The following is a 26207-nucleotide window of genomic DNA, read 5'->3' as shown; positions in this document are numbered from 1 at the left end:
AACAAAAACACTGCATGAGAAGTTGTGTCCAAACTTTTAACTGGTACTGTACGCCTCTTGAATTATGTTCAGCAAAATGCAGAACGACTTTGCTTAGTCTGTAGAATCTCTACAGAGAGAAACAGCACGACATGCAGTTCTTCACCATCAGTGTTTTGGATGCACTCGCTGCTGCCGTCGCTTATTGTACATGTACTGCACTACTGTCTCCTTCCACTTCCAAGATTGCAATATGAATGGAATCAGTATGAATGTACAGAAGATGATTAGGCCCGGGTAGGAGAGAAAAAATAATGAGAAGAGGATAAAAATGCATTATGCACTTGGGGAAAAAAAGTCTCCGAGCTACAACCTGAAATTCTTCAATACGCCTAAAAAAATTCACATAAATTACATAAAAGCAGATTTTCCCAAAACAACAGTTTTGGTAGTTACTATACTACCAAGAATATCTCATGTATATGTAGGGGGATTTTAGTTCTACTACACCCTTAAATATTGTGGTTATTGCTCATTTTATAATATTGATTAAAATCAGGTTGTAGTAACTGTTGGATAGAAAACAATGATCCTCTGATGACTTATTGGCACAGGAACAACCAATCTGTGAAGATCTTTAACACAGTTCACACTTTTTTCTAGAACTGCATGATGAAAAAAAAATCGTCATTATTTTCTTCTCCTCCCAGGCCTCAATCCTCTTCTGTATGAATGTCCTATAGATACAGATTGTTGTTTTTCTTTGTGTTTTGATGCTCTGCTGAAGTTAGGGAATGCTGGAGGCTTGTGGTTGTCGACGTCGATGACGAATTCTCTCAAACAATGGATTATGGTGCCACAGACTCCCTGAAAACGAGTAAATATGAGTATTAACTTCAGTAAGAAAATACAAATACGTCTGTGTGTGTGTGTGTGTGTGTGTGTGTGGACCTACTGGGTGTGTGATGTTCGGGCCGAAGCTTCGGCATGTTCTCCTCAGGTCCTTCCTCCTGCATAACTCCGACATCTGACCTCCATTTTTTCCAGTTCATTTCCTCCACCCTAAAGGTGAAGAACATTCTGTGATTATTGTGTTGAAACACTAGAAATGCTGCATGTTACTATATCTTCATTATCTGGCATTATAACACGGTTTCCATCATGAAACACCTGAAAAAGGCAATGGAAATCGGTTAAATCCTTGAAAATTTCAGGATTAAAATTAATTGTAGCAGTATCTTTCAGTTATTAATCCTAGATTTTATTCTTCTGTTTCTTCTGTGTTTTTTTCCGTCAACTAATCCTCCCAGAGTTTTGGTCGCACTAAAAAGGTATCAAATTGACCGGCCATGACAAGTGTGCTATGACTTTTCTAAGGGTTTCGTCAAACGTTTTTCAAATTATTGGGCAAAAACACGGCAAAAAAAACCCCCAATGTAACCCTATGGAGAGGCTAGAGTGGATGACATCAAAATGTGTCAAAAAATGAATTTGGAAACTGCGATCGAGGCCGCAAATGCCACTCGACAGAAATATTTATACATAGAAATGTAGGAAAATTTGATTTCACATTTGTCTGTTAAAGCTGTCAGAATTATAGTTTGGGTGTAGCACGCACAGATGCGCCACCAACACGCACCCACAGCCTCATAGACCGCCATAAAAAGGAGGGAACATTTCTGGAGGAAAGCAGAGGTACCAGTTTCTTCGGATCGCACTTAAAAAAACAATTTCTTCATTTTTCTTCACAAAACACATATGTAGACGTTCAGGAAGCACTCTCTTACAGTGGCGTCAAATTCCACAGCTGCAGTTGACTTAAGTTGATTGCACTGCTCTGATTGGTGGACGCCACCTGGCCCTGGTAGCTTGGCTACCAAAGCTTACGCACACACACACAGAGACAGACACACGCACACACACACACATAGACAGAGAGAGAGAGAGACACACACACACAGACACACACACAGACACATACACACACACACACACACACAGACAGAAAGACAGACAGACAGACACACACGCACACAGACAAACACACACACCAACACCTGCTTTATTATCTTACATGACTTTCTGCTCTTTTCCATTTCGAAAACAGTTCAAATTGTAATCTAATAATGTATGGCTGAGAGTCACGGGCCAGAGTCAAGCACACTCAAAATTTCTTTAGAAATGTTCTTGTTATTATTATTAATCTACCACATATAAAATTCTATGTAATATATTTTCTGATGTAATCTAACACTCTAATTTCCATCTCTGTGTGACGTTTAATGTTTCATATTCATATTAATCATATGTATTATAATGTTTATGTAGTCTGTTGCATTTTTCCATGCATTAAGATATTTTTATCTGATGTTTTACTATACATATTTATTTTGCCACATTTTTTTTGAGGATTTAGGGTTCAAATCAAACAAATTACCCCCCAAAAACTTTTTTTCCCACTATATTCACTACTATCTTTTAAAAATGTGTAATTAGTTGAAATCAGCTGGTTCTAAGGTTTTAATGCTTTAAAAAGCAAACAATTGCATTAAACTGAAATCCTCTGCAGAGTACCACTAGAGGTCACTGTTACATTTACTCAAGTACTTGACTTGACTTGACACTACAGGTGAATAGGGTAATTTTTTTCTTCCTCAGTTTGTTATTTAAATTGACTGCATGAAAAAACTGTTTTTGCCTGTAGTGTCTCTCGCCTTTAGTAAAGTAGAAATACCTCAGAATTGTTCTTGAGTCTTTCCATTTCATGTATTGTATACTTGGCATTACAGTGATGAACACATTAATTTAATATATTTACATTATATATTATTCTGCACAATTAATAATCTTACTTCTGGTTGTTTAGTTTTGTAGGAGTTTGAATGCAGGACTTTTTTGCAAAACAGTATTTCTACACTTTAGTTTTACTACTTTTACTTACAGTTTTTCTCAGTCGCTTTGGTGAATTTCTCACATCAATATTAACATTTGCACAACAGTTAGTTCACAGTTTGTGCTCATCATAGCAGCAGTTTCTCCTTACAACAAGTTACAAATGCTTTTGGACATGCATCAAGTGCTTTCATACAACTCTCTGCTGTTTTATAACATTATCATTTGCTTATGTCATGTCAGTCAAAATTAACTATACTTGTGAATGCTGGATAGTCATTCCATATAAAACTAATAGTCCTCATGTCATTGCTTGAGTCATTACATACAAAATTGTGAACTAGACAATCTGTCAAGCAAATTTTATGCATTTTTTCTAAATCTTTGTATGTTCAGTTCCAATATGTACTGCATGTAATGTATCTACTGGAGTTTATGTTAGTTGTAAATAAGGGTGTATTTCTTCTTTTGCACAATGCTGTGAACAAATTAGAATTGCAAAGATCATATGCAGTAAATATGTGAAACATACGTATTCAGTGTATTGTACTCAGTTACCTCACTAAATACAGTAATGTGTGACTTTACTGTAGTTTTCAAATGGCTGCGTAAATAGTATATAGTCTGTCTGGAGCATTTTCAGGTAGCGTCACCAAGATCTGACTGTTTTGCATTGGAAAACATTTACAGAGTAAACTGTCATAATGAAAACATGACAGACATTTGACTATCATGTTCATAAACATGATGTCAGGACTTTTCATCTTGATGACACTGACACTTTCATTGACATGAATACTTGTTTTTGAGGAATGAGCTATGATCCATTTAGAGCAAGTGACACGCTTTTGGAGGTTATCAACTAGGTTTTGCAGTTTGGACTAATTGTTTTGAGAAATAGAGACTATATAATATATATATATAATAAGAGACTGAGAAAAACTGTAAGTAAAAAAAAATCTGAATACTTTATTTCTTTGTAATTTAAGTGAACTGGAACCTTTAAACAACCCTGGGCACTGTTCAGTATCATGTTTGCTCAGGGTTGCTGATATGTTTTAAAAGGATGCAAACGTGTCTAGGAGAGACACGTTTGTATGAAGCGGAACAATTCATCCTGTTTCCAGTATAATGTTGTGCAGACTCACAGCACACATGCAGTGACGGTTTACCTGAAGAATCTACGGCCCTCGTCCTCGCCAAAAGACACCATGTTGGACACGACAGAGTACAGCTTGTTCGTCAGGCACCTGGGCAGCGTCCGCTCCATGTCCAGGATCGTATTAGCCCTCTGAGAGGTGAAACATAGTGGAAGTGGTAAAATAATTAAATTTTGTTTTGTCTGGAGTATATGATCTTCATTCTGGCAAATTCAACCAGGTTGTATTTGTTAATGTCCTGCAGCATTTAACCCTCGAGGCCTCTTTAAAATGACCTTACGCTTTACATCTTAAGGTCCCGAAACGGTCCCTCTCATACAAGTGTCATAAAAATGTGATACATAAATATTTTTTTTCACTTTCACCACATCAAACCATTTAGCAGCTTCAGACCTAAAATAGATATAATTTTTTATGTTTTAATGCACTTTTTGTCTTAAGAACCCCTGATTTTCTCAAGGGCAAAAACGCAAAATATGCAATATTTTTTTTAAATAAGGTGCAAAGTGGAATATTTGGGGTGAGGTTATTACAGCCTTGACTAGGTCAATAATTGATAACTCCTTTCTATCAATCCCAACACACCAAGACCATTTTTATGGTGTTCAGCTTCTTCATTGCCATGCATTTTGCAAGGTAAGAGAACCATTGAAACTATGTGTGATTTAGCTCTGCTGCCCCTGGTGGTTTGAGGGGGGTCATCAGACCTAAAAACCTATTTTCCCTTTATTTTGAAGGGAGAGGCTTAGATTTATTAGGTATTCATGGGAAAACATTATATTATATACTATATTATTTGTTTCTGTGTTTCGCTATCTTTTTATTAATATTTTATCCTTTCTTTTTTATGTAAAGCGCTTTGTGTTGCATCTCTCTTGTATGAAAAGTGCTATACAAATAAAGTCTGATTGATTGATTGATTGATTGATTGATACTGTGTCAGGATTACAGTGTATCAAAAATATGTGTTTATAATGGGAGTCAATGGGACGTGTGAGTGTTATGTGTATCTCCTATTCTATACACCTTGCAAAAGAGGAATTTGGGAATTTTTAAAATTATAATAAAAAACAAACCCTGGCCAAGTTTCATACAATTAGCCTTTAAACTGACCGATATATTGAGAAATATAGAAATAGAAATAGACAAACATAAAAGTAGCTGAATGTACACGTTTGGTCCCAAAGGTGCCTCGAGGGCAACCTGGTCTCACAGAAATCCGTGAAATAGCCACGGATTTCGCTTAACTCAAAATCCGTGGAATAACCACGGAATCGCTCAAATTTCCGTGAAACTGACACAGATTTTGCTACAATGCAAGTTAATGACAGTCATATCCCGTGGCTATTCCAACATACAAAGTGATTATGTACATTCACTGAGTGAATATTTAGAAAATAAAACATATATTTCTCGCTAGAAATGTGATCAAAATCCATTTTTATGCAGAAACAAAGTCAAAATATTAATTTTTTCACTAAAAATGAGAGAACTGTCCGCCATGTTTTTTGTTCTGACCACCGGAACCTTGAAAGTCACGTGACTTGGAACAAACCAATAGGAAAAAATATCCATGGGATGGCCACGGGATATGACTGTCTTTAACTTGCATTGTAGCGAAATCCGTGTCAGTTTCACGGAAATTTGAGCGATTCCGTGGCTATTCCACGGATTTTGAGTTAAGCGAAATCCGTGGCTATTTCACAGATTTCTTTGAGATCAGGTGCCTCGAGGGTTAAAGACGTCCTGCAGACTGAAACAGCTCCTCACCTGCAGGTTCCAGATGTTTTCACTTTCTTTGGAGATCCTCTCGACTGTGTTTCCCATCACAGCGATGAGCATGTTGAGCAGCAGGATGTAGGTCAGAACGATGTAGAGGATGAGCAGGATGAAGAAGACCTCCTTGTACTGAACGTGGTCAGTGAACTCCAGGTTCCCCATCCCGATGGTGAACTTGAACATCTCCAGTGTTGTGAAGCGGATGTCACTGTAACTTGGCTTTGCGCACGGAGACGTCTCAGGAACTACAATCACCTCCATCGTGCTGTTGGGATTCTTCTTAGGAGGAGCGTCGGTCATGAGAGCAACAATAGCTGGAAGAAGGAAAAACAAATACAAGTCAGAACTTTATTTTGAAAAACAGGAGCGTCTTTATTTTGCATGTGCTTAAAGAGCAGATTAAAGGTTGGCCATTTAATGCAGAATTTTAAATATTTTACAAGACTTAAGAGCTCAGTATTTCGAACCTGGTCTCACAGGAATCCGTGAAATAGCCACGGATTCGCTTAACTCAAAATCCGTGGAATAGCCACAAATTTGAGTTATTCCGTGGCTATTCCACGGATTTTGAGTTAAGTGAATCCGTGGCTATTTCACGGATTCCTGTGAGACCAGGTTGGTATTTCAGAGAAAGAGGAGGAGGAAAAGAGTTGGAGGAGAGAAGAGGGGGAGAGAGAAAGAGGAAGACAACACTTTCCGTGTTTCTATGAAAGTCGAAACAAATTTTGAACCGAAATTTAGAAATGTTGCATTAAAGAAAATGTTGCAAAGCTGCATAAACATACTTTGACCAGGACATGACAGTGTAATGTAAATGGTAAATGCGTTGTTTTTAGCTAATCCCTGAGTTAACAGGAGAAGAAGAAGAAGTGAGAAAACAACAAAATTAGGTTGTTGATCAGAGAAGAAGTCTTCAGGAATTAGATTCAACTGGGCAACTTCTAATTGTTCTTTCATGTCAGAGGAAACAGCTGATCAGTCGTGTGATTTAAATGTACAGAACTTATTCAGAAAATGTGCTTACATCTCCTGTTTAGCACATTAAGTTTTGAGTTTTTGACTCTTACCAGCAGAAAATCCAAAAAACAAAACTCCATAGTAACATAAAAACTGGAACAGGTCACACAGGATCATCTAAAAAAAGAAAAGAAAAACATACTATAAATCAGGCAAAACATTTCTCACCAGCAAGGCCGGATTAACCATATGGGCAACTGGGCAATTGCCCAGGGGCCCTCGACCTCTAAAGGGCCCAGGGCAGTGTGGACACAGGCAAAATATCTGGTTATCTCTCACTTATATGTTAAACTGTCCGTCGGAGCCGTTGCTCAAAAATGAATTTTGAGGTGATTTCAGGGTGATTTTTGTTTAAAATGAGCTGAGGACCAAAATACTACTTGATTCTAGATTCTTGATTTTTGTTTGTGTAAATATTGGATGCTTTGAAAGTGGTTGCTTACTTATTATTTTGTGAAAATTGAGGACACTTCCTTCCCTATCTTTTTCTATCTTTTTGTGCAGTGTCCTTGAGTTCCAAAAAAGGCGTCTTCCAAATAAAATGTATTATTAGGGCCCGAGCAGGCAACGACCTGCGAGGTCCCTATTGTATTTCGAATGATTATTCTTTTTATTTTTATTTTTTTTCTTCCCCCCAAATGATCTCATTTTTCACTGCCTGAACATACCCCAAAACTCATGAAACTTTAAATATAAGTCACACATGGTGAAAAATGTTATAATCTATTGTCATCCTGAATTTCCACCACTAGGTGGCGCTATAATAAAGGAAAGTGCGTTTTGGCTAATAACTCCCACATACTTTATCGCACATTCAAAATGTTCACTGAGTTGTGCTGAATCTCGTGATATAGGCCACGCCCATTTTCAGAGTTTTTTTTCCGCAAATTTGCAAAATGTCGCAAACCTACTTTTTCAAACTCCTCCTAGGCAATTTCATCGTTTTGCACCAAACTTTGCACAAAAGAATACTCAAGTTATTAAATAACAACTTCCTGCAGGTGGCGCTATTATCAACACAAGTGTTGCATATCTCCACATTGGTGTTTCTGAATGACATGAAACTCAGGTTACTACTTCCCCATGAGCCCCTGAGGCTCTCTGCAAAATTTTGGGCGATGACCACTAGGTGGCACTCTTTAAATTGAAGTATTTTATATCTCCACATCGGTGGGTCGGATTAACGCCAAACTTGGTATACTTATTGTCAATGCCCTCCTGAGGATAACCCTTGAAGATTTTATTGATCGGCCCCTAGGTGGCGCTCTGGCGGCAGTTTAATTTAATGAGTGCCACTGTGCCCAGACCATAAGACTTAAGGCAATGAAATTCATAGGGGTGGTATAGCCTGGCCCCTGTAACGCACAAACCCTGAAGGCAGCATGCCCCGACACACGTGTCCTGCGAGGCTCCGTTCAGTACTGCGCGCAGTCCTAGTTATTATTATTATTATTATTATTATTATTATTATTATTATTATTATCTATGTAGTGGGTCAATTTTGCCAGATTATACTGATGCTGATGTGTTTTGTTTTCATAACATCATATGTGAGTGAGTGGTGCATTTGTAGTTCTTTGAGCGTTTGCACATCTGTACATGAAAATGCACTTAATGACAGTTAGTTATTGATGTATTGAGTATATTAACTGTATATTACTGTAATTTATTCTGTATTTTGCCAGATTATGGTGATTCTGGGGTCGTGATGATGGGGCCCTTGAATATTGTTGCCCAGGGTTACAGCAAAATGTTAATCTGGCCCTGCTCACCAGCCAACCCACTCTGACACTTTTAGCTACTTAATTCTTACTCTTTCCATCGTGACATTGTACATCCCCATCTGTTTGGAGCCTCTGGAGTAATAAAGGACATTGATCCAGGCGAAAGCCAGCGAGAGCACAAGGAGTCCAACGTACGCTCTCCGCCCGGAGACATACAAAACTGCCGCGACCAGGAGGAGAGATGACTGCAGTAAACTGCAAACACAGTGAGGACATAGTAAGAGAGTGATGATAATAAATGGGTTTACCATAAGAGCTTCATGATGATGATACCTACGTCAGGATGTAAGAGAATCCGTCCGTGTATAAACCCTTGAAGGTTGGTGGGTTCCTCCTAAAATTAACAACCTGTGGATTCAGGAGTCAGACGTAAAGAAATCATTTGTTTGAAACACATTTTGTGTGAATTAGTGCACCAGACTTTACTTTCTCACCGCTTTATAGAAAAACCACACTGCTCCAAAGACACTGATGAGCTCACCCATGCAACGAAAGTAATCAACCGGGACTTCTTCAATCGGAAACGGAGGCTGCAGGAGGAGAGACACTACAGGTTATAGATATCACCATGATACTTACCCAGTTTGTTATTTACATTAAGATGATATTATTTTGCATTACAGGTTTTTCTGAAATGTTATGTTTAGATATGCAAATTAGGTGTGAACTCTGAACATTGGATAAGCTATTATTTTATGTTTGTTTTTTGTTTTTTTTTACCAATTTATTTATTGAAATTTGTAAACAAAGTACCACATTTCAGAATCAGTAAAATTAACATTAGGTATTAAAAGGTTATATCATTCTCTAGACTTTTAGGCTATTTACCCAAACATTGAGTGAATTCCAGAATCAAGCTCTAGATCTGTTTTTTTCCTACGATTAAACATGATCTTTTCTGATGGCAGGTATGATGTTATTTTATGTTTGTTGATATAATAGATCAGGGATTCCCAAAGTGTGGTGCGTGGACCCCTTGGGGTGCACGAGCTGCCGCTAGGTGGTGCACGAGACGAAAAATGTAATACCAGTCTGATAATTACACAATTACATTTTTTCCCCCCACACAATAAAGACGTGTAAGTAAACATTTCCTTTGTAAAATGTAAAATCAAAAACTGTAATATTAATTAATAAATAAATGCAGGCTATTCAAAATGCACTTCATCTTAAAATGAAGCGTAGAAGAAGTTATCTTCTTCCATTTTTCCAGCCTGTGTTATGATGATGGGGTTGTTTAGCTCCACGCTCATTGAAACTCATTGCTGCAATTTTTGTTCAACGCGGCTCAAAATATTATAACATTTTCCCCAACTTATGTGCTTTCTGCCTCTGATCCTGAGCCTGACATCATCCTCTTGCGCATAACTTTGTTGCATTATATTGAATCTGTGTTTCAGATTAATTAAAATGCGAGAGCGCATTGTTGTGATCCTGATTATTTAATTATATGTGTGTTCTGGTCATTTGAACTTGATTAAACATGCCGCCTTTAATGTAAAAAAGCTTATTGCATTTTGTTTTTTTTGAAGGTGTGAGGGATTGGGGGTGTGTCAACCCTTTTGGGACATAGAAGGGGGTGCGCGGCTAAAAAAGTTTGAGAACCGCTGTAATAGATTATATATTTGCTGTCTGTAAGTAATCTTATTCACAGCAACAACAATATAGAACATGTCAAACACTATCAGTGGCGGTTCTACACAGGGGCCTACAGGGGCCACTGCCCCTGTGAAGAAGCCCTTGGCCCCTGCGTCAAATTAATAATAAAATGGTAAATTTATAACAATGAACAACGGAACAATTCTTACCTATTTTTTGTTCAAATAATATCTAATTTTACACAAAAGAAAAAGTAATTGTGCACAAAAATGAGAAATGTTATTGTTGTACAAAAATAACTGTTAATGTTGATAAGTCTCAGTGTTTCAATCAATGTAGTTCTTCCAAATATGAGACTTTTAGCTAAAATAAAGGTTTTGATGCTTAAATATCATCTTTGCCGTTTTTTAATGTGCCCCTCTGATTAAACACTGGCCCCTCCTTGGCCCCCACAGTAAAATTGGTCTAGAACCGCCACTGAACACTATTATTTAACAAGAGAGTGGGCGCTAACTTTTATTGAATTTAACAGAATTCTACAAAATATTGTAAAATATTCAGCTAAATGTGTGTTTTGGATCTTTCCACTATTCTGAAAGAAGACATGTTATGGGAGAAAAATGTCACAAAACCTCAAAATTGACCAGAGCATGAAGAAACCACGAGTTTCCTTGTAGAGTCTCGCAGTGTGTTTTACCTTTCCTTCCTTCCTGTAAAAGGCCACCACAGTGAAGATGGTCAGGTACGTCACGTAAAGCAAGAAATTCATCAGGAATAATTTGGAAGCAAAGCGGTCCCACTTGTCCTGCAGCAGACTGCGCAGAGGCTCCACCTGCAGCATCTCCGGCCGGTTCTGAGGAAACATTCACACTATTATTTCAACATTAAATGTTCTTTCAGCCTAAGAAACCAATTATTAAATTAAATTCCGTTTTTGCAGCAGCTTGCTGCTTATTCAACTGTATTTATATTTGTGTAGTGATTCAAGTAGTTAAATTATTATTTATTGCCATTTTTGTAATAAACTACTGAAACTACAAACCATAAATTGGGCTATAAAAGGAATGTTTAAGTATTATTATTTAGCCATTGCTTTTCTACTGTAATTGAACCCCCTTTGACCGCCCCCCCACCCTTTTCCTTTCATAGTTAAACACAAACTTCACTTAAAACTTTGAGTAATGTTCTTGGTAGGTTAAATGGCCATGTAGATATTTCTTAATATAATACAAAAGCCAGATTTGTTAACAAAAATGCTGTCAGATTAAACCCTTTCCAAAAAGTGGGTTTATTAAGACAAACATTTTTTATTTTGGCATTTATGAAATGGCATTTGTGGAAAACATACACATGAAGGAGGGGCAATTAAGTAAAACAACATGAAGATCACTAAAGGTGGATCCCAGTAAAGCTGCAGAATCTGGCAGCTTTTTCTATGTTGAGGAAATTCATGACTTCTGGGGGAACATAACAAGTTTGAACAAGTTAACAGGAACCGGTTCGTTCAGTCACGTCCTGATTTTAGAGTAATGACACACCCGAGCCTGGTATGTTCCAGCCAAGCAGCCGGTTATGCAGCTTGTGTTGTAGGTTTAGTTTCATCTTCTTTTGTGTTTACAGCATAACACCCACATAACACACGTAACCTTTACAACCATCCACACCCTGAACCCCCGATCACACATTACTCATATCAACGTGTTTGCATTGTTTATTATAATGGGCTGTGTTTATTTAAACCTGTGCACATTTTGATGCTCTTTCTGTCCTTTCAGCTGTCAGTCAGGTTGAATTATTGTACAGCGTTTTTTTCTTTGTGCACAAAACAAACCCTTCATACAAAATCACGTTTCCTGAATACACTCCTTTGGGCTATTTTGTCCATTTTTAAATAGTTAAAAATGTTTAATGTGCCATGTTGGTATCATTTTTTCCAGCATAACCACGAGTATATAACATGATAATTATTTTTTTCACTTTCACTCACTTGATCAACATTTTTAACACAAAAAACACTATAAAATCTGATTTTTACTTTCAGAACACAATCATGCTCACTGGAGAGTTTAAATGTTGGTTTCAAATTTAACATCTAAGAGGTAAAATGAGGAGAACATCTAGTTCTATATGCTTATACTAAATATATTTGACCTTATCTCTGGTTTTACTTGGCCTATCATCATCAAACACCCCAAAAGTCATACAGAGTAAACCTCTCAATCGTCTGGACACAATAAAGCTTTGTGGCTGCAGATTAGAAACTTTTCCACTGTGGTGGAATGTAATTGAGTACATTTACTCAAGTACAATTTGTAAATGTACTTTACTTGAGTATTTCCATTTTATGTAACTTTACACTTCTACTTCACTACATTTAGCTGTCAGCTTTAGTTACTTTTCTGGTCGAGATTTAACATAAAATAGTTTATAAAGAAAACCTCATATCAGTATATTAAGCAGTTAAAATGAGCCCTATATTGACATCATTAAAACGCTGCTTACATATGCATCAAAACAAATTATCCAATAATATATTTAGAATATATAAAACAATCTGAGTGGTTCCATTCTGCATGACGAGTAATTTTACTTTTGATACTTTAACCCTCTGGGGTCTAAGCCTATTTTGGCTGTTTTTGAATACTTTTGATTTTACCCTTCATGTACCACATAAGAAATGTTTACTATACCCATATTTGGTATGCATTTTTAACTTGAACCTACTTTATCAACATATTGAGTAGAAAAATTATACTATTTACTTCAATAAAACCCACAAATATGCTCAATGAACTGTTTTGAACTTGAAAATGTAAACATAGGATACAAATATGAACATATAAAAAGGTAAAAGTTAAATTAAAAATAGTCCCATAAAACATGTATATTTATAGGCGAGTTTTTTTCATTGATAACTGCAACTATTCAAAACAAACTATATGCAAAATTACACAGAGAGCTAACCAGTGGTGTAGTGGTTAGCGCTCTCGCCTCACAGCTAGAGCTGCGGCTCTTCTGTGTGGAGTTTGCATGTTCTCCCTGTGTCAGCGTGGGTTCCCACCGGGTACTCCGGCTTCCTCCCACATTCCAAAAACATGCACTTAGGTTTAATTGGTGACTCTAAATTGCCCGTAGGTGTGACTGAGAGTGTGATTGTCTGTCTCTATGTGTTAGCCCTGCGATAGCCTGGCGTCCTGTCCCGCCTCTCGCCGAATGACAGCTGGGATCGAAACCCCGCGACCCGATTGCGGATAAGCGGTTAATGGTAATGAATGAATATCTTTGGTTTAACATGACCTAGGAATTTCAAACAAAAACTGGGAGAAAGTTTCAAGTCTGTACTTTGGAGTGAAGTTGAAAGCAGTGCTCCATGTGACCTAGTTTTTTATTAAACGTCACGTGAACTGATCAGGACGGCGTAAGTTTTGAATGAAGGACTTTTACTTGTAGTAGAGTAATATCACAGTGTGGTATTAGTACTTTTACTGCAGTAAGGGATCTGAATACTTCTTCCACCCCTGGATATGATTGAATTGTTGACCATATTTTCTAATCTAGGGGAATTTTGTGCTCCGAACATGCCGCCCCTGCGATCACAACAACGACATTCACCATGGCAGTAAACTAAAAGACTTCCCTGCTGCCATGAACATGCCCCCTATCAGTAAATCTCATACTTTATCCAACAATCACAAGAGTTTTGTAGACCTTCATGTGTAGATGATAAGTTCTTACCGGAGTATCACTCCCGAAGACGACTATCTCCAGCACAGAGTTGTCTTCATTGGTGTCAACAGAGCTGGTGTCATAGAGCGAGGAGTGAACGGGTCCATACACCCATTCTGTGAACTTCCTGGATAGAGGCTTCATCTCCTCATCCACAAATTCCCGGTGTAACATGTGCTTCAACAACTGGCCAACGAGAGATCAGAGAGAAGACGGTTATCTTTTGTCACATATGCTGATAACATGCAGTTTTAAGCAGAAACCACAGAGTTTTATGTGCTTTTTTTAGCCTATATAGTATTTGAATATTTCTGCACACTGTAAAAAACAAAAAAACTGTTGTTTTTACGGTAAAAAAAACAGCAGCTGTGATTGCCAGAACTTTACCGTAATAAATGTGGTGCAACTTTTTAAATTATATTAGCACTGTTGATTTCCCGTTTAAGATTACCATTTTTGTCCATATTTTACGGTAAAAAAAAAAAAAACTTCCATCAAAAGAAACACTGTTCTGCCATATAATTGACAAGAAAATACTTTATAAATACCGCATGAATTAAAGATTTAACCATTAAATATTACTGTATATTTCTGTTGGAGATATGATGTTTCATACATTTAACAGTGAGAAAAAGTATTTTTACAAAAAATAAATGCAAAAATAATGGCTTGTATATATATTACAGTATATTTTTGTTACACACACGGTGCCAGTGTATTTTACAGTGGAGTAATGTATTTAAAAATAAAATAAAAAGGTAAAAAATACTGTTTTGGCTAATATATGCATTTACGGTGTTTCATTGTTACTGAAACTGAATTAACCCATTTATCATTTTAAGGTCTTTTACTGTCATGGTTTAGCAGTTTTTCACCGTAAAATCTACAGACATTTTTTACAGTGCATACTGAGCTGCTGTGAGCTTTAGGATAACCACAGCCTCATGAAACTTTACAAACACAAACTAGAGACCTAGAGCATTCAGAGGATGTGCAGCTCTCCCAAATATATTAACAATAAGGGGGCTTGTCAGCAGTTTAAAGAAATTACAGAAATGCTCTTCATCCAATCGCTGAAAATACAGAAATCTGCAAAATGTGAAAAGTCTTTTTAACCAAATCACAACATGGATTTCCCTCTGTTGTTCCAAAGGTCTTGGTGTATTGATGTAATATTCTGGATGGTTTTTGACCATTTTTATCCATTCATAATATTTTTTAAAATTCCTAATTCAGTACCAAATGTGTGTAACAAATGGTATCAACACAAAAATTGATGTTCTGAACACTCATACACCTTAATAGGTTTAATAAATTAATTAATTGATTGATGAAGTCATTGAGACAGCGGCTTCATCTCCTCATCCTGGAATCCAGAAGATTTTTTTTTGACACATTTTGCAGGTTTTCCATGATCAGTTATGATGTTTGAAGGCAATGCTCCCATGCTAAATGGGACTAGTAAACATTAAAAAAGAAAAGTTTATTCTTCAAAAGAAACTTCACTTACTCCGACCTTTCCGAGTTTGGCTGCTAACTTCAGAGGCGTCAGCCCCCTATTGTTTTTAATTGCTTCCAACTGAACTGAACTTTTCTCCCCCAGTTTGTTGTACTGGATGAGAATCATGTCGTACATCTGTGCAATCATATCTGTGTTTTCTTCTGTGTTGTCTGCTATGATCACCAAGGCGTGCAAGACCGTGTTTCCCTGCGAGTCTCTGTCAGTCAGGTCAGGTCTCCTGTGAGGGTTTTCCATGAGGAAAGATACGATGTCGGGCTGGTTGGTGCAGGCTGCCAGCGAAAGAGGAAGTTCTCCTGTTGGAAACATGCAAAGCTGCTATCAGTGATTTGGTTATAACAACTGGGAAGGAATATAGCTTTAATAACTCACCAAAGTAAAAGCCTAGTCCTGCTTTACGTTGGAAGAACTTCCCGTTGGCCTTGGCTTGCACATCTGCTCCTTTCTGCACCAGCAGCTGCACATGGTCGAAGCTCCTTCTCTCGATGGCGATGTGCAGGGCTGTTTGACCTGGGACGAGTTTTATTGTGACACAGAACTGGCTGTTAATGTTTCCCACACACACTGTAAAAGATGTCTGTAGATTTTACGTTGAAAAACTGCTAAACCATGACAGTAATAGACCGTAAAATGATAAATGGGTTAATTCAGTTTCAGTAACAATGAAACACCGTTAATGTATATATCAGACAAAACTGTTTTTTTTACAGTTTTTTTTGAAAAATACATTACTCCACTGTAAAATACACTGGCACTGTGTTTGTAACAAAAATATACTGTAATATATATATATACAAGACATCACTGTAATTTTTGCATTTATTTTTTGTAAAAATACTTTTTTTCACTGTTAAATGTACTAAACACCATATCTCTACAGAAATATACTGTAATATTAATGGTAAAATCTTTAATTTATGTTGCATTTATAAAGTCTTTTCTTGTTCATTATATGGCAGAACAGACATGGAAAAACGTTTTATTTTTTATGGTAAAATATGGAGTAAAATGGCAATCTTAAACGTGAAATCAACAGTGCCAATATCTTTTTTACCGTAATATTAGACAAAGTTGCACTGAATTTATTACGGTAACATTCTGGCACATTTTTACTGTAAAAACAACAGGTTTTTTTGACAGTGCGTTGTTAGTCTCAAGCTTAAGATAAAAGTCTCTCATAAATGTGACAGTTTTGTGTTTGAGGCCCTGAACTCTCCTGATCTGATGAACCTTAACCCAGTTCCCAGAAAAGCCCTGGGCAGAGTTTTTCTCATGCATTAAAATGCGTTATTTTTGCTTACTGTATTTTAATATTTGTGCACACTGGGGTCCCTAAAAAGGCTTTTATTTGCATAAACTGGGTATCAGTGGAAAGCTGAGACTCTTGTGGATTCAATCAGTTTTCTTCATGTGGGATGATGTTAGTCATCAGTAGTAGCCAGTTAATGTCAGTAAGGACATTACCTGAGTGTCAACCTCACTGTATTAAATGAGCTGCTGTGACCTCTAGGATAATCACAGCCTCATGAAACTTTACAGCCACAAACTAGAGACCTAGAGCATTCAGAGGATGGATGGCTTTCCACACTATATTGACAAGTGCTCATCATCCAATCGCTCCAAAATCACAAAATCTCCAAAATGTCTGAATATTTTGAAACGAATCACAGCATGGATTTGAGGATGGAAATGGACTTCAGAAAGAAAAATATAACTTTTCTGAACTCTTATACACCTAAGTAGGTTAATTATGTTAATTATCTCAAATTAATATTCAGGTTCACAGCTTTCAGATGATGTTCACCACTTCTTTGTGGCATTTATCGTTGACCTGCTATCTCCCCTTAAAAATCCACTGCCCACAACCACCATTTCTCAATAAAAGTGCTTTGTCATAAAGGATTACATTATTTACAGTACATTGTACCCAATGAAGATGCACATACACGTCCATTCAGATGGTAAAAGCCTCATTCACCGGTGGGAAATTGTGTAAAAAAAGTTGCTATTGAAAGAAAACCAGGACTTTTGCCAAGGAGTCTCATGTGATGATGTTATTTGAAGTAACATGCCAAAAGTTCAAGCACAAATTAATTAAATTCTAGCTGTTAAGTCAAGTAAATTGTATTTATACAGCTGCAAGATCACAACTTTGCCTAATAGGGCTTCATGGTCTATACAACATGACATCTTATATTTTTTAGTCCCTCTGCTTCACTCAGATGGCTTGTTTCACCTACCTTTGTAGTAAGGATCTTTGTAAGACGCATTGATTAGATTCTCTAAGTCTCCAGTTTTCTCTGCAATGTCGAGGAGGACTTCCACTGTGTCGTTTTTGCCGTCTTTTAGGTTCAGCAGAGCTTTCAGGAGTGCCGTTTTCCCATTTTTTTCATCTGAAAGTTATGCACAAACCAGTGTTGTTTCTCATTACATTAGTCGCATCATTTGGTGGAGAGTTTCTGACAATTCATTCAAGTCTAACTGCACACAAGGTGTTTTTATTGAGACATTAAGAGTTTTTAAATTTACATTTCCATCCAGCTTCTTGTGGTTTACTATTTTTGCAGGTGTTTCACAAAAGATCTTAAATTTAATTTGCCTTTTTCATTAATTCTGACCAATTCTGAGGCCACATGACTCACCCTGTTTCAATCTAACATGGTAATAGATAATAGCAGGACTATTATAAGACACATTATGGTGTTTGCTTCCTACTCGCCTGTGAATTCTGGACTCGTAAGTCTCTGATTTTTTATTCGCAGGTAGTCCAGCAGGCCCTGGAGCTGAGCCGGGTCTCCCTCAGATGCTGCTTCAAACACTCTGTCCCTGCTGAATGCTTTACTGTCACCGCTGTCAACACTTGTTTTATTATTTCTGAAATAAAGAAAATCAAACTCAAATTCAATGCAATAAATCAATCTAACACAACAAACATTGAGCAAAGAACACATTGTTTATGCATTAACCCTTTGATGCTCAACATATAAACACCTTCAAATGCACAACATGGGTCAAAAATGACCTGCATTCATTTCCCATGTTATTTCATGCTCATGTGTTTGAATATCTCTTTTTTTTATTACAACAGATCATTATATCCACTTTCCTTTCATACTTTGTGAAGAAAAAGATTTTTTGTATTATTACAACTTTACACACATGGGTCAAAAATGACCTTGTGCATTAGACGCGAAGTGATACATAAAAGGGTTTTTATTAAAAAAGTAAGAAATGAAAACAAAATTTAGGACGTATAATGATCAAAAACAAGTTAATTGAGGAAAACCTGGAAAACTGAATTGAGATTAATTTATTGCAAACATATAGAATATAAAAACTTCAGGTCAGGTCACTTTAGACCCATGTTGTGCATAAAAGGGTTACAATATGCATGCAAATAAAGCATATAAATACTTTAACTCTTCTCTTTTCTGTGTGTGTGTGTGTGTGTGTGTGTGTGTGTGTGTGTGTGTGTGTATTTTTCTTTTCGGCTTGTTTATACATGTGGCATAAATGTTGGCATGGCTCCTATAATAAGTCTATAATAAACTACACAGCCAAAGTACAGACTCTCAGACCCCTGAAGGATAATTATATGTCCCTGATAAAACCAACTCCAACAACCTACAGCAAACTAAAGTATGTGTGCTTTACTAGAGTATTTCCACATATTTAACTTTATACTTATAGACAAGTATTAGTACTTTTACTTAAATTTACATAAGCTTGTAATCCCCCTCCACTTCACCTGACACTCATCAGTCCCTAATGGCTCAAACTAACTGAACCACACTAATTTCTGCTTCCTCAGTCTGTGAGAAAGATTCAAACACAAGCTGTTCCCATTACGACTGGGCGATATATCGATATCAAAGACATATTGATATTTTAAAATGTGATATGGAATCAGACCATATCACATATATCGATATAGTTCAATTTTTTTTCTTTCTTTATATATAAATGCTGCCCTTACTAGGGTTTGTCATATTTAGTTATTTTGTGCAAAAAAAGGTGTGTCTAAGAACAAGATAAAAACACAAAATCTAAGGGAATTATCATGTCGCATGGACAGATAATTTCATTTGACAAGATTTCTTGAATTAAGATTGCTAAATCTAGAAATAAGCATGTTTAACACTTAAAATAAGAAATTTACTCTTAAAACAAGATACATTATCTAACACTTCTAAATCTAAGTTATTTTTATCTTGGTAAGAAACAAATAATTTGCAGTGCAATGTTCATAATTCTTTTCTCATATAAATATATTTATTTAGGAAAAGATTGGCCTATTTTATTTCATAGGCTATTTTTATTTAAGATATTTTTTATTTAAATGTGCACGATATGAAGCTTTGTTTTTGTTTTGTTTTTAAAAAGTTACTCCTGTTGTTATACAGTATTTGTGTGATTCAAATAAACAGTTCCAATAAAACTGCTTGTGACATGTCATATTTGGCTTTCACTTTGCAATAAAAATATCCGGATATATATCGTATATCGATATTCAGCCTGAAATCGGAATATGACTTTTGGTCCATATCGCCCAGCCCTATTTCCCATGTGAAAAGCAGCTACCCGTCATCATCCATAGACGCATCCATAGGTGAGTCCATGAGCGTGTCCATAGGTTCAGCAATGATTTTTTATTTAAGATATTTTTTATTTAAATGTGCACTATATGAAGCTTTGATTATTTTATTTTTTTTAAAAGGTACTTCTGTTGTTATACAGTATTTATGTCACTTAAATAAACAGTTCCAATAAAACTGCTTGTGACATGTCATATTTGGCTTTGACTGAACATTTGCTTTCACTTTGCAATAAAAATATCCGGATATATATCGTATAATGAAATCGGAATATGACTTTTGGTCCATATCGCCCAGCCCTATTTCCCATGTGAAAAGCAGTTACCCGTCATCATCCATAGACGCATCCATAGGTGAGTCCATGAGCGTGTCCATAGGTTCAGCAACGATCGGTTCCGATCTGAGGAGCCAGTCCAGACCATTATTATCCTCCTCCTCATCTCGGCTTTTATCTGGATCCATTGAGTCCGCTGTCTGATCTTTATCCATCTTGTTTGTGAATATTCTTGAAGTGTTGATCGTGTGTGGGAAAATGCTGGTAGCTGTTGAGCCGGGATGAGCCGCAGCTGCTCAGGTGTGGAGTTATAGAGGCAGTGATCGGGTCCTTGTTACCTGGATCAGGCTCCTCCCCCTCCCCTGGGGGCAGGGCATGGCTTTTGTTTACCCAACGGCAGGCTGTGGGTACAGTATCAGGTGGGTCGTTATTTTATTACACTTTATGAGAAGTCAATCAAACAAAAAAAACTTTATTGACTTGCAAAGCAGCATTGTAAAATGAGAAAACATTTACCAAGGATTAGCAGATCATCCCACACATAAACGTTCACACATAGTAAAAAGAGGACTTCACTGCGTCGTTTTGCTGTCTTTTAGGTTCAGCAGAGCTTTCAGGAGTGCCGTTTTCATGTTTTTATTTTTATTTTTTTTACATCTGAATTTTTTACTTTATTTTTTTATTTCATATTAATTTATTGAACATATACAGCAGTAGTGCAGTAACAGAAGTAGCAGGGTAAACATTACATTAATAGTATTTGAGAAACATCGAAATAATACAAAATAAATACACAAACAGAAAATGAAAATAGTAGTAAAACAATAATTTAAAAAAGTATATAAATAGAAAATAAAAATTGCCAGGGGTTACAAGAAAAGACAAATTAAATTGAATCAAAAATACTGAAGAGGGAGCATAATCTCACAGTTTTGATAGCTTTCTTGTTTTTGATTGTTTTATATTGACTTGAAATACATCTCCAGTTCTTTCATAAAAACACAAAAGAAAGGTTTCACTTTGGCAAATTTACATTTATGGATGTAAAACTTTGCAAGGATTATAATTAGATTAATTAAATAATATTCTTTTTCAACTGAAATGTTACTCATTTTAAACCCAAAAAGCACTTTTTTACATCTAAAGTTCAGCAAAAATCACCATGTGTGACGATTCAATCTCATTAAACATTATTTAAAACCTATTTATTCTCCTGGCGTTCAGTCCCAGCTAGGCAAGAATCCTTTTACTTTTTTATTCTTTTATTTTGTTTTTTTTTAAACTCTAACTCTGTTTTTAGATTGAGTTTTTAATACTATTTTATTGTTTTACTGTTTTTAGTATTTTATTGTTTTCATTGTTTTTATTTATAACTATATTTATGTGTGATTTTTATTGTATTTTAATAACTGTACAGCACTTTGGTCAACTGAGGGTGTTTTTAAATGTGCTCTATAAATAAACTTTGACTTGACTTGACTTGACTTGACTTGACTTGACTAAATAAGTACTGGAATAAACCGTGAATTTACTTTAAAAAAAACCTCACAAAAGTCTCACTGCACACAAATTGTTCTTCATTGAGACATAAACAATAACTTTTACACCCAGATTCTGGTGGTTTACTATTTAATTGTAGGTGATACACATAGGATCTTAAATTTAATTTGCCTTATTGAATCAAACAAGTCACTATGCAGTTCAAGATTTCCAAAAAGCAGCAGTTGTACAAAAGAATCCAACATGTCCCTGATCAAACAGAAGGAATAGTAAAAAAAAAAAAAAAAGAGTGCAGATAAAAGTAAATACAGGTTTAAAGAATGAGGCATTCATAAATTGTCCAGGGCAGCTAAGTTGAAAGTAGACAGTACACTGTAATAAAGGGATGTCTAAAAAATGATCTTGCTGCATGGACAGATAATTTACCTTGACAAGATTTCTTAAATTATTTGTTAAATCTAGAAATAAGCATGTTGAACACTTAAAATACGAAATTAACTCTTAAAACAAGATAAATTATCTAACACTTCTAAATATAAAGTTTTTTAAAATCTTGGTAAGAAACAAATAATTGTCAGTGCGCTCTGCTCAGGCCAGTTCATGCAGCTTGCAGCTTTAATTTATCTTGTTTTAAGAGTTAATTTCTTATTTTTAAGCGTTCAACATGCTTATTTCTAAAATTTAATAATCTTAATTTAAGAAATCTTGTCAAGTGAAATTATCTGTCCATCCAGCAAGATAATTTCCCTCAGATTTAGTGTTTTATCTTGTTTTTAGACACACCTTTTTTGCAGTGTGCAAGAGTTTGTTAATAAAGAGTGTAAAAACGTTCAGTTCCATGTTGTTGTCATGAACCGGTCCTCTGGGTGTTTCACCTCCTCCCTGGGTGTCTCATCATTTCCACTGATGAGTCCCTCAGCTGTGGTGTCATCTGATCCTGTTGTCATGTGTGAGCCATGTAAATACTCATCAGGACTGCTTGACACTACTTTGGGTATGTGTACTTTACTTTACTTCACGTCATTTACAGATTTTCTTGTATTGAAAATACAATACATAAATAACCTTCTCATGTTAGTCACAGCTGGTTTGCCAGCCGATCACTGTTAAATATGCAATTAATGCATTAAGTGTGAGGTGGAGCACAAGCTATTATTCAAAGCATCTCAAAACGGCCTGTACACTGCAAAAAAGGTGTGTCTAAAACCAAGATAAAAACACTAAATCTGAGGGAAATGATCTTGCTGCATGGACAGATAATTTCACTTGACAAGATTTCTTAAATTAAGATGACTAAATCTAGAAATAAGCATGTTGAACGCGTAAAATAAGAAATTAACTCTTAAAACAAGATAAATTAAAGCTGCAAGCAGCGATGAACTGGCCTTATCAAGATAAAAAAAAAAAAAACCTTTAGATTTAGAATCAGGTGTTACATAATTTATTTTGTTTATTTTGTGTATTTTTGTTTTGTAATGTTTTTATCACACAGATTAGATCTTTTCCTGAGATGATTTTTCTTTATACTTATTATTTAAATTTCTCACATTTTTAGGTTGGATGATCTTAAGGGTTACAGCTCATTTGGTTACTGAAAGAGGGAAAATGTGGATTTGGTTTGTTGATTTAATGATGTTACTGATTGTATTATATAGTGCGTCTTTGAGCTTCAAGCCTGCATTTGATATTCTGAGCACATTTATGGTTTTATGAGAGTCAGTTGAACTCTGGCATCTGTACACAAACTACATGTGGGTTTGTGTTGACTGAACACAAAACAACAGCTATGCAAAATCACTAGAAGCTGCAAATCAGTTATTGGAGTCTGAGTTAGTTGGCATAGCTACTCTTACTTGAAGATAAATCAGATTTTATCTTATTCAACAGAACTATTCTACATGATGTTTATTCAGGTGTCAGGTGTTTTTGGAATAATAAACTATTCTGCAACAGCTCCAATTATTGCGGATGAAAACGAAAAGAATTGTGGTCCTGCTTGGACCATGCTTGGATTTAGTTTAGTTTTTTAGTGAATGTCTAAAGATTACAGTTTTAATAAAATAATGAACTATCAATGTCTGCCACCTGATTTTATAGCAGAGTATGTGACTAAATACTCTCTTTAATGAGAGAAACAACAACTTTACCAATGAAATAAAAGAGTTTTCTTACTGCTGTGCAGCTCCGTTCAGTGGCATTAATCTAACGCATAATTGAGAATTGATATAGTGTTTATACAACTGATTATATTCTTTCACTTCACTTCTCAACAGTAATCAGAGGTCTTGCAGCGGCCTCTAGTGGAGACAAAAGCGAACTGCACCCTGAAGACCGTGTGCAGAATAATCATTTATTTATTATAATTTACCAAAGACTCTCTTTCTAATCCAGAGCAAGGTTATAATAGTTTTGGAATTTTCATTAGTTTTAGTTTTAATTTCGTTTTTGTTTTTAAATTCAGTTAGTTTTCATTTGTTTTAGAGTGAGTTTGCTAGTTTTAATTAGTTTTTATTTTTTGGAAAATGCTTGGATTTAGTTTAGTTTTTATTAGTTTTAGTGTTAGTTTTAGTTTTCTTGTAATTATTTTATTACAATATTTGTTGGGTGCCAGATTTAAAAAAAAAGTCACAATAAATGTTGCCTTTATTTCCTTTGTCTGATCCATCTCAGCCCCAATAGTTTGTTAAATCATAAAACCAGATAGATGAAATAGATTTCATATCAACCAAAAAGGTTTATGTATGAAAAAAGTTGACAACGACGAAAACGAAGGACGTTTTCACTATAATTTTTTAATTAGTTTTAGTTAGTTTTGTAACCACAAAATTTCAGCTTCACTTAGTTGTCGTTTTTTTTTTTAAAAACTCGTTTTTATTGTTATTTTATCATTTATATGATATATTTTATTTCAGTTAACGAAAATGTTTTTTCTATTCTAGTTTTCGTTATTTTGTTAGTTTTCGTTAACTATAATAACCTTGATCCAGAGCAGAAAAAAATAAACACTCATACTGTCATACTGTGGGAAGTAATCAACTGTTAGGAAACACATTAAATCATTAATTTTAAAAATCAAACGTAAAATATAGCACATTTCTTAACTGTTGAGTTTCAAAACATAATTTACATAGATAAATAAATAATAATTTCATTACGTTTTTAACTCTCTGATTGTTCTTTCTTTCAGTTTGGAAAACATTGAAAATAATTTACAGATATATTTTTCATTTATTGTTAATCAAACAATGTCACCAAACATGATATCTCCTTCAAACAAGAAACATAAAGATATTCTAAGGGTATACAATATGCCTTATTCAGACCAGACAATAATGCTGTATGTGACAAGAGATCTTATTGTAATGTGTTTTACAGTCTGATTCATGGCAGGACAATTTATTTAATCACAGTATTAGTACAGTATAGTATTATTTACTATTTACCTAGTTGGTAAAGTAGTTAGAGGGATAAATTCTCCAATTTTATGCCTGTCAAATTAAAATCTCTGATCCCAATAGAAGTGTCTATAAAGAGAGACAGAAAATGTAATTTCCAGTGGTGAAATGTAACTAAGTACATTTAGTCAAGTACTGTACTTAAGCACAATTTTGAGGTATTTGTACTTTACTGGAGTATTTCCATTTAATGTAACGTTATACTTCTGCTCCACTACAATTTAGAGGCAAATGTTGTATTTTTCACTCCACCACAGCTTTAGTTACTTTTCAGGTCGAGATTCAAGATAAAAAAACATGATTAATCAAAAAATATTATGCAGGTTTTAAAATTAAAATACATAAAAGTATATTAAATAGTTAAAATCAGCCCTACCTGGACAACAGTAAAATCAGCCACCCTGTGTCTGGCTGAAAGATTTAACAGTGGTTAAGCCTGAGGAGAGGCAAGAAAACTACAATGAGTCTAACAGATGTGACTCATTTAACCCTTCTTTATAAAACTGCATTTTCTGGATGCTTTTCAGATTCTTAAGTACTGTACTTAAGTACAGTTGTGAGGTATGTGTACTTAGCTGGCAGCTTTAGTTATTTTAAAAGTAAAATCTCAACATATAAATATGATCAATTTAAAGCGATTACACATGTTTTTAAATGAAACAAGAAAAAACAGTATCAAGTAGTTGAAATGAGTCCTATCTTTAGAGAAATAAAACGCTGCTTACACTAATGCATCAATAATTATAATAATACAATATAAACATGATCAATTTAAAGCGATTACACGTTTTTAAATAAAAAAAAAAACAGTATCAAGTAGTTAAAATGAGTCCTATCTTTAGAGAAATAAAACGCTGCTTAAATAAATGCATCAATAATTATAATAATACGATAATATATTTAGAAAATAAAAAACAACATAACGAGT

At 35.3% G+C, this 26207-nt stretch overlaps 1 protein-coding gene across 1 annotated transcript; it reads right to left on the bottom strand.

Annotated features, from left to right (window-relative positions):
* Positions 1 to 56: 56 nt before the first annotated feature.
* LOC131970157 (transient receptor potential cation channel subfamily V member 1-like) lies at positions 57 to 20854 on the bottom strand. The gene is made up of 15 exons (XM_059331454.1): positions 20376 to 20854; positions 18175 to 18329; positions 17696 to 17848; positions 15828 to 15965; positions 15447 to 15751; positions 13946 to 14122; positions 10908 to 11063; positions 9046 to 9141; positions 8889 to 8959; positions 8641 to 8806; positions 6878 to 6944; positions 5802 to 6124; positions 4044 to 4162; positions 935 to 1041; positions 57 to 846 (listed from the first exon to the last, which is right to left on the bottom strand). The coding sequence occupies exons 1-15, from the start codon at positions 20537 to 20539 to the stop codon at positions 767 to 769; spliced, it is 2277 nt and encodes a 758-aa protein (XP_059187437.1). The 5' UTR covers positions 20540 to 20854; the 3' UTR covers positions 57 to 766.
* Between the last annotated feature and the right edge of the window lie 5353 nt (positions 20855 to 26207).

This window comes from Centropristis striata, chromosome 4 (assembly GCF_030273125.1).
Source record: "Centropristis striata isolate RG_2023a ecotype Rhode Island chromosome 4, C.striata_1.0, whole genome shotgun sequence".
Taxonomy (NCBI): domain Eukaryota; kingdom Metazoa; phylum Chordata; class Actinopteri; order Perciformes; family Serranidae; genus Centropristis; species Centropristis striata.
The sequence above is the reverse complement of the archived record's forward strand: the minus strand, read 5'-3'. Positions and strand labels throughout refer to the sequence as shown.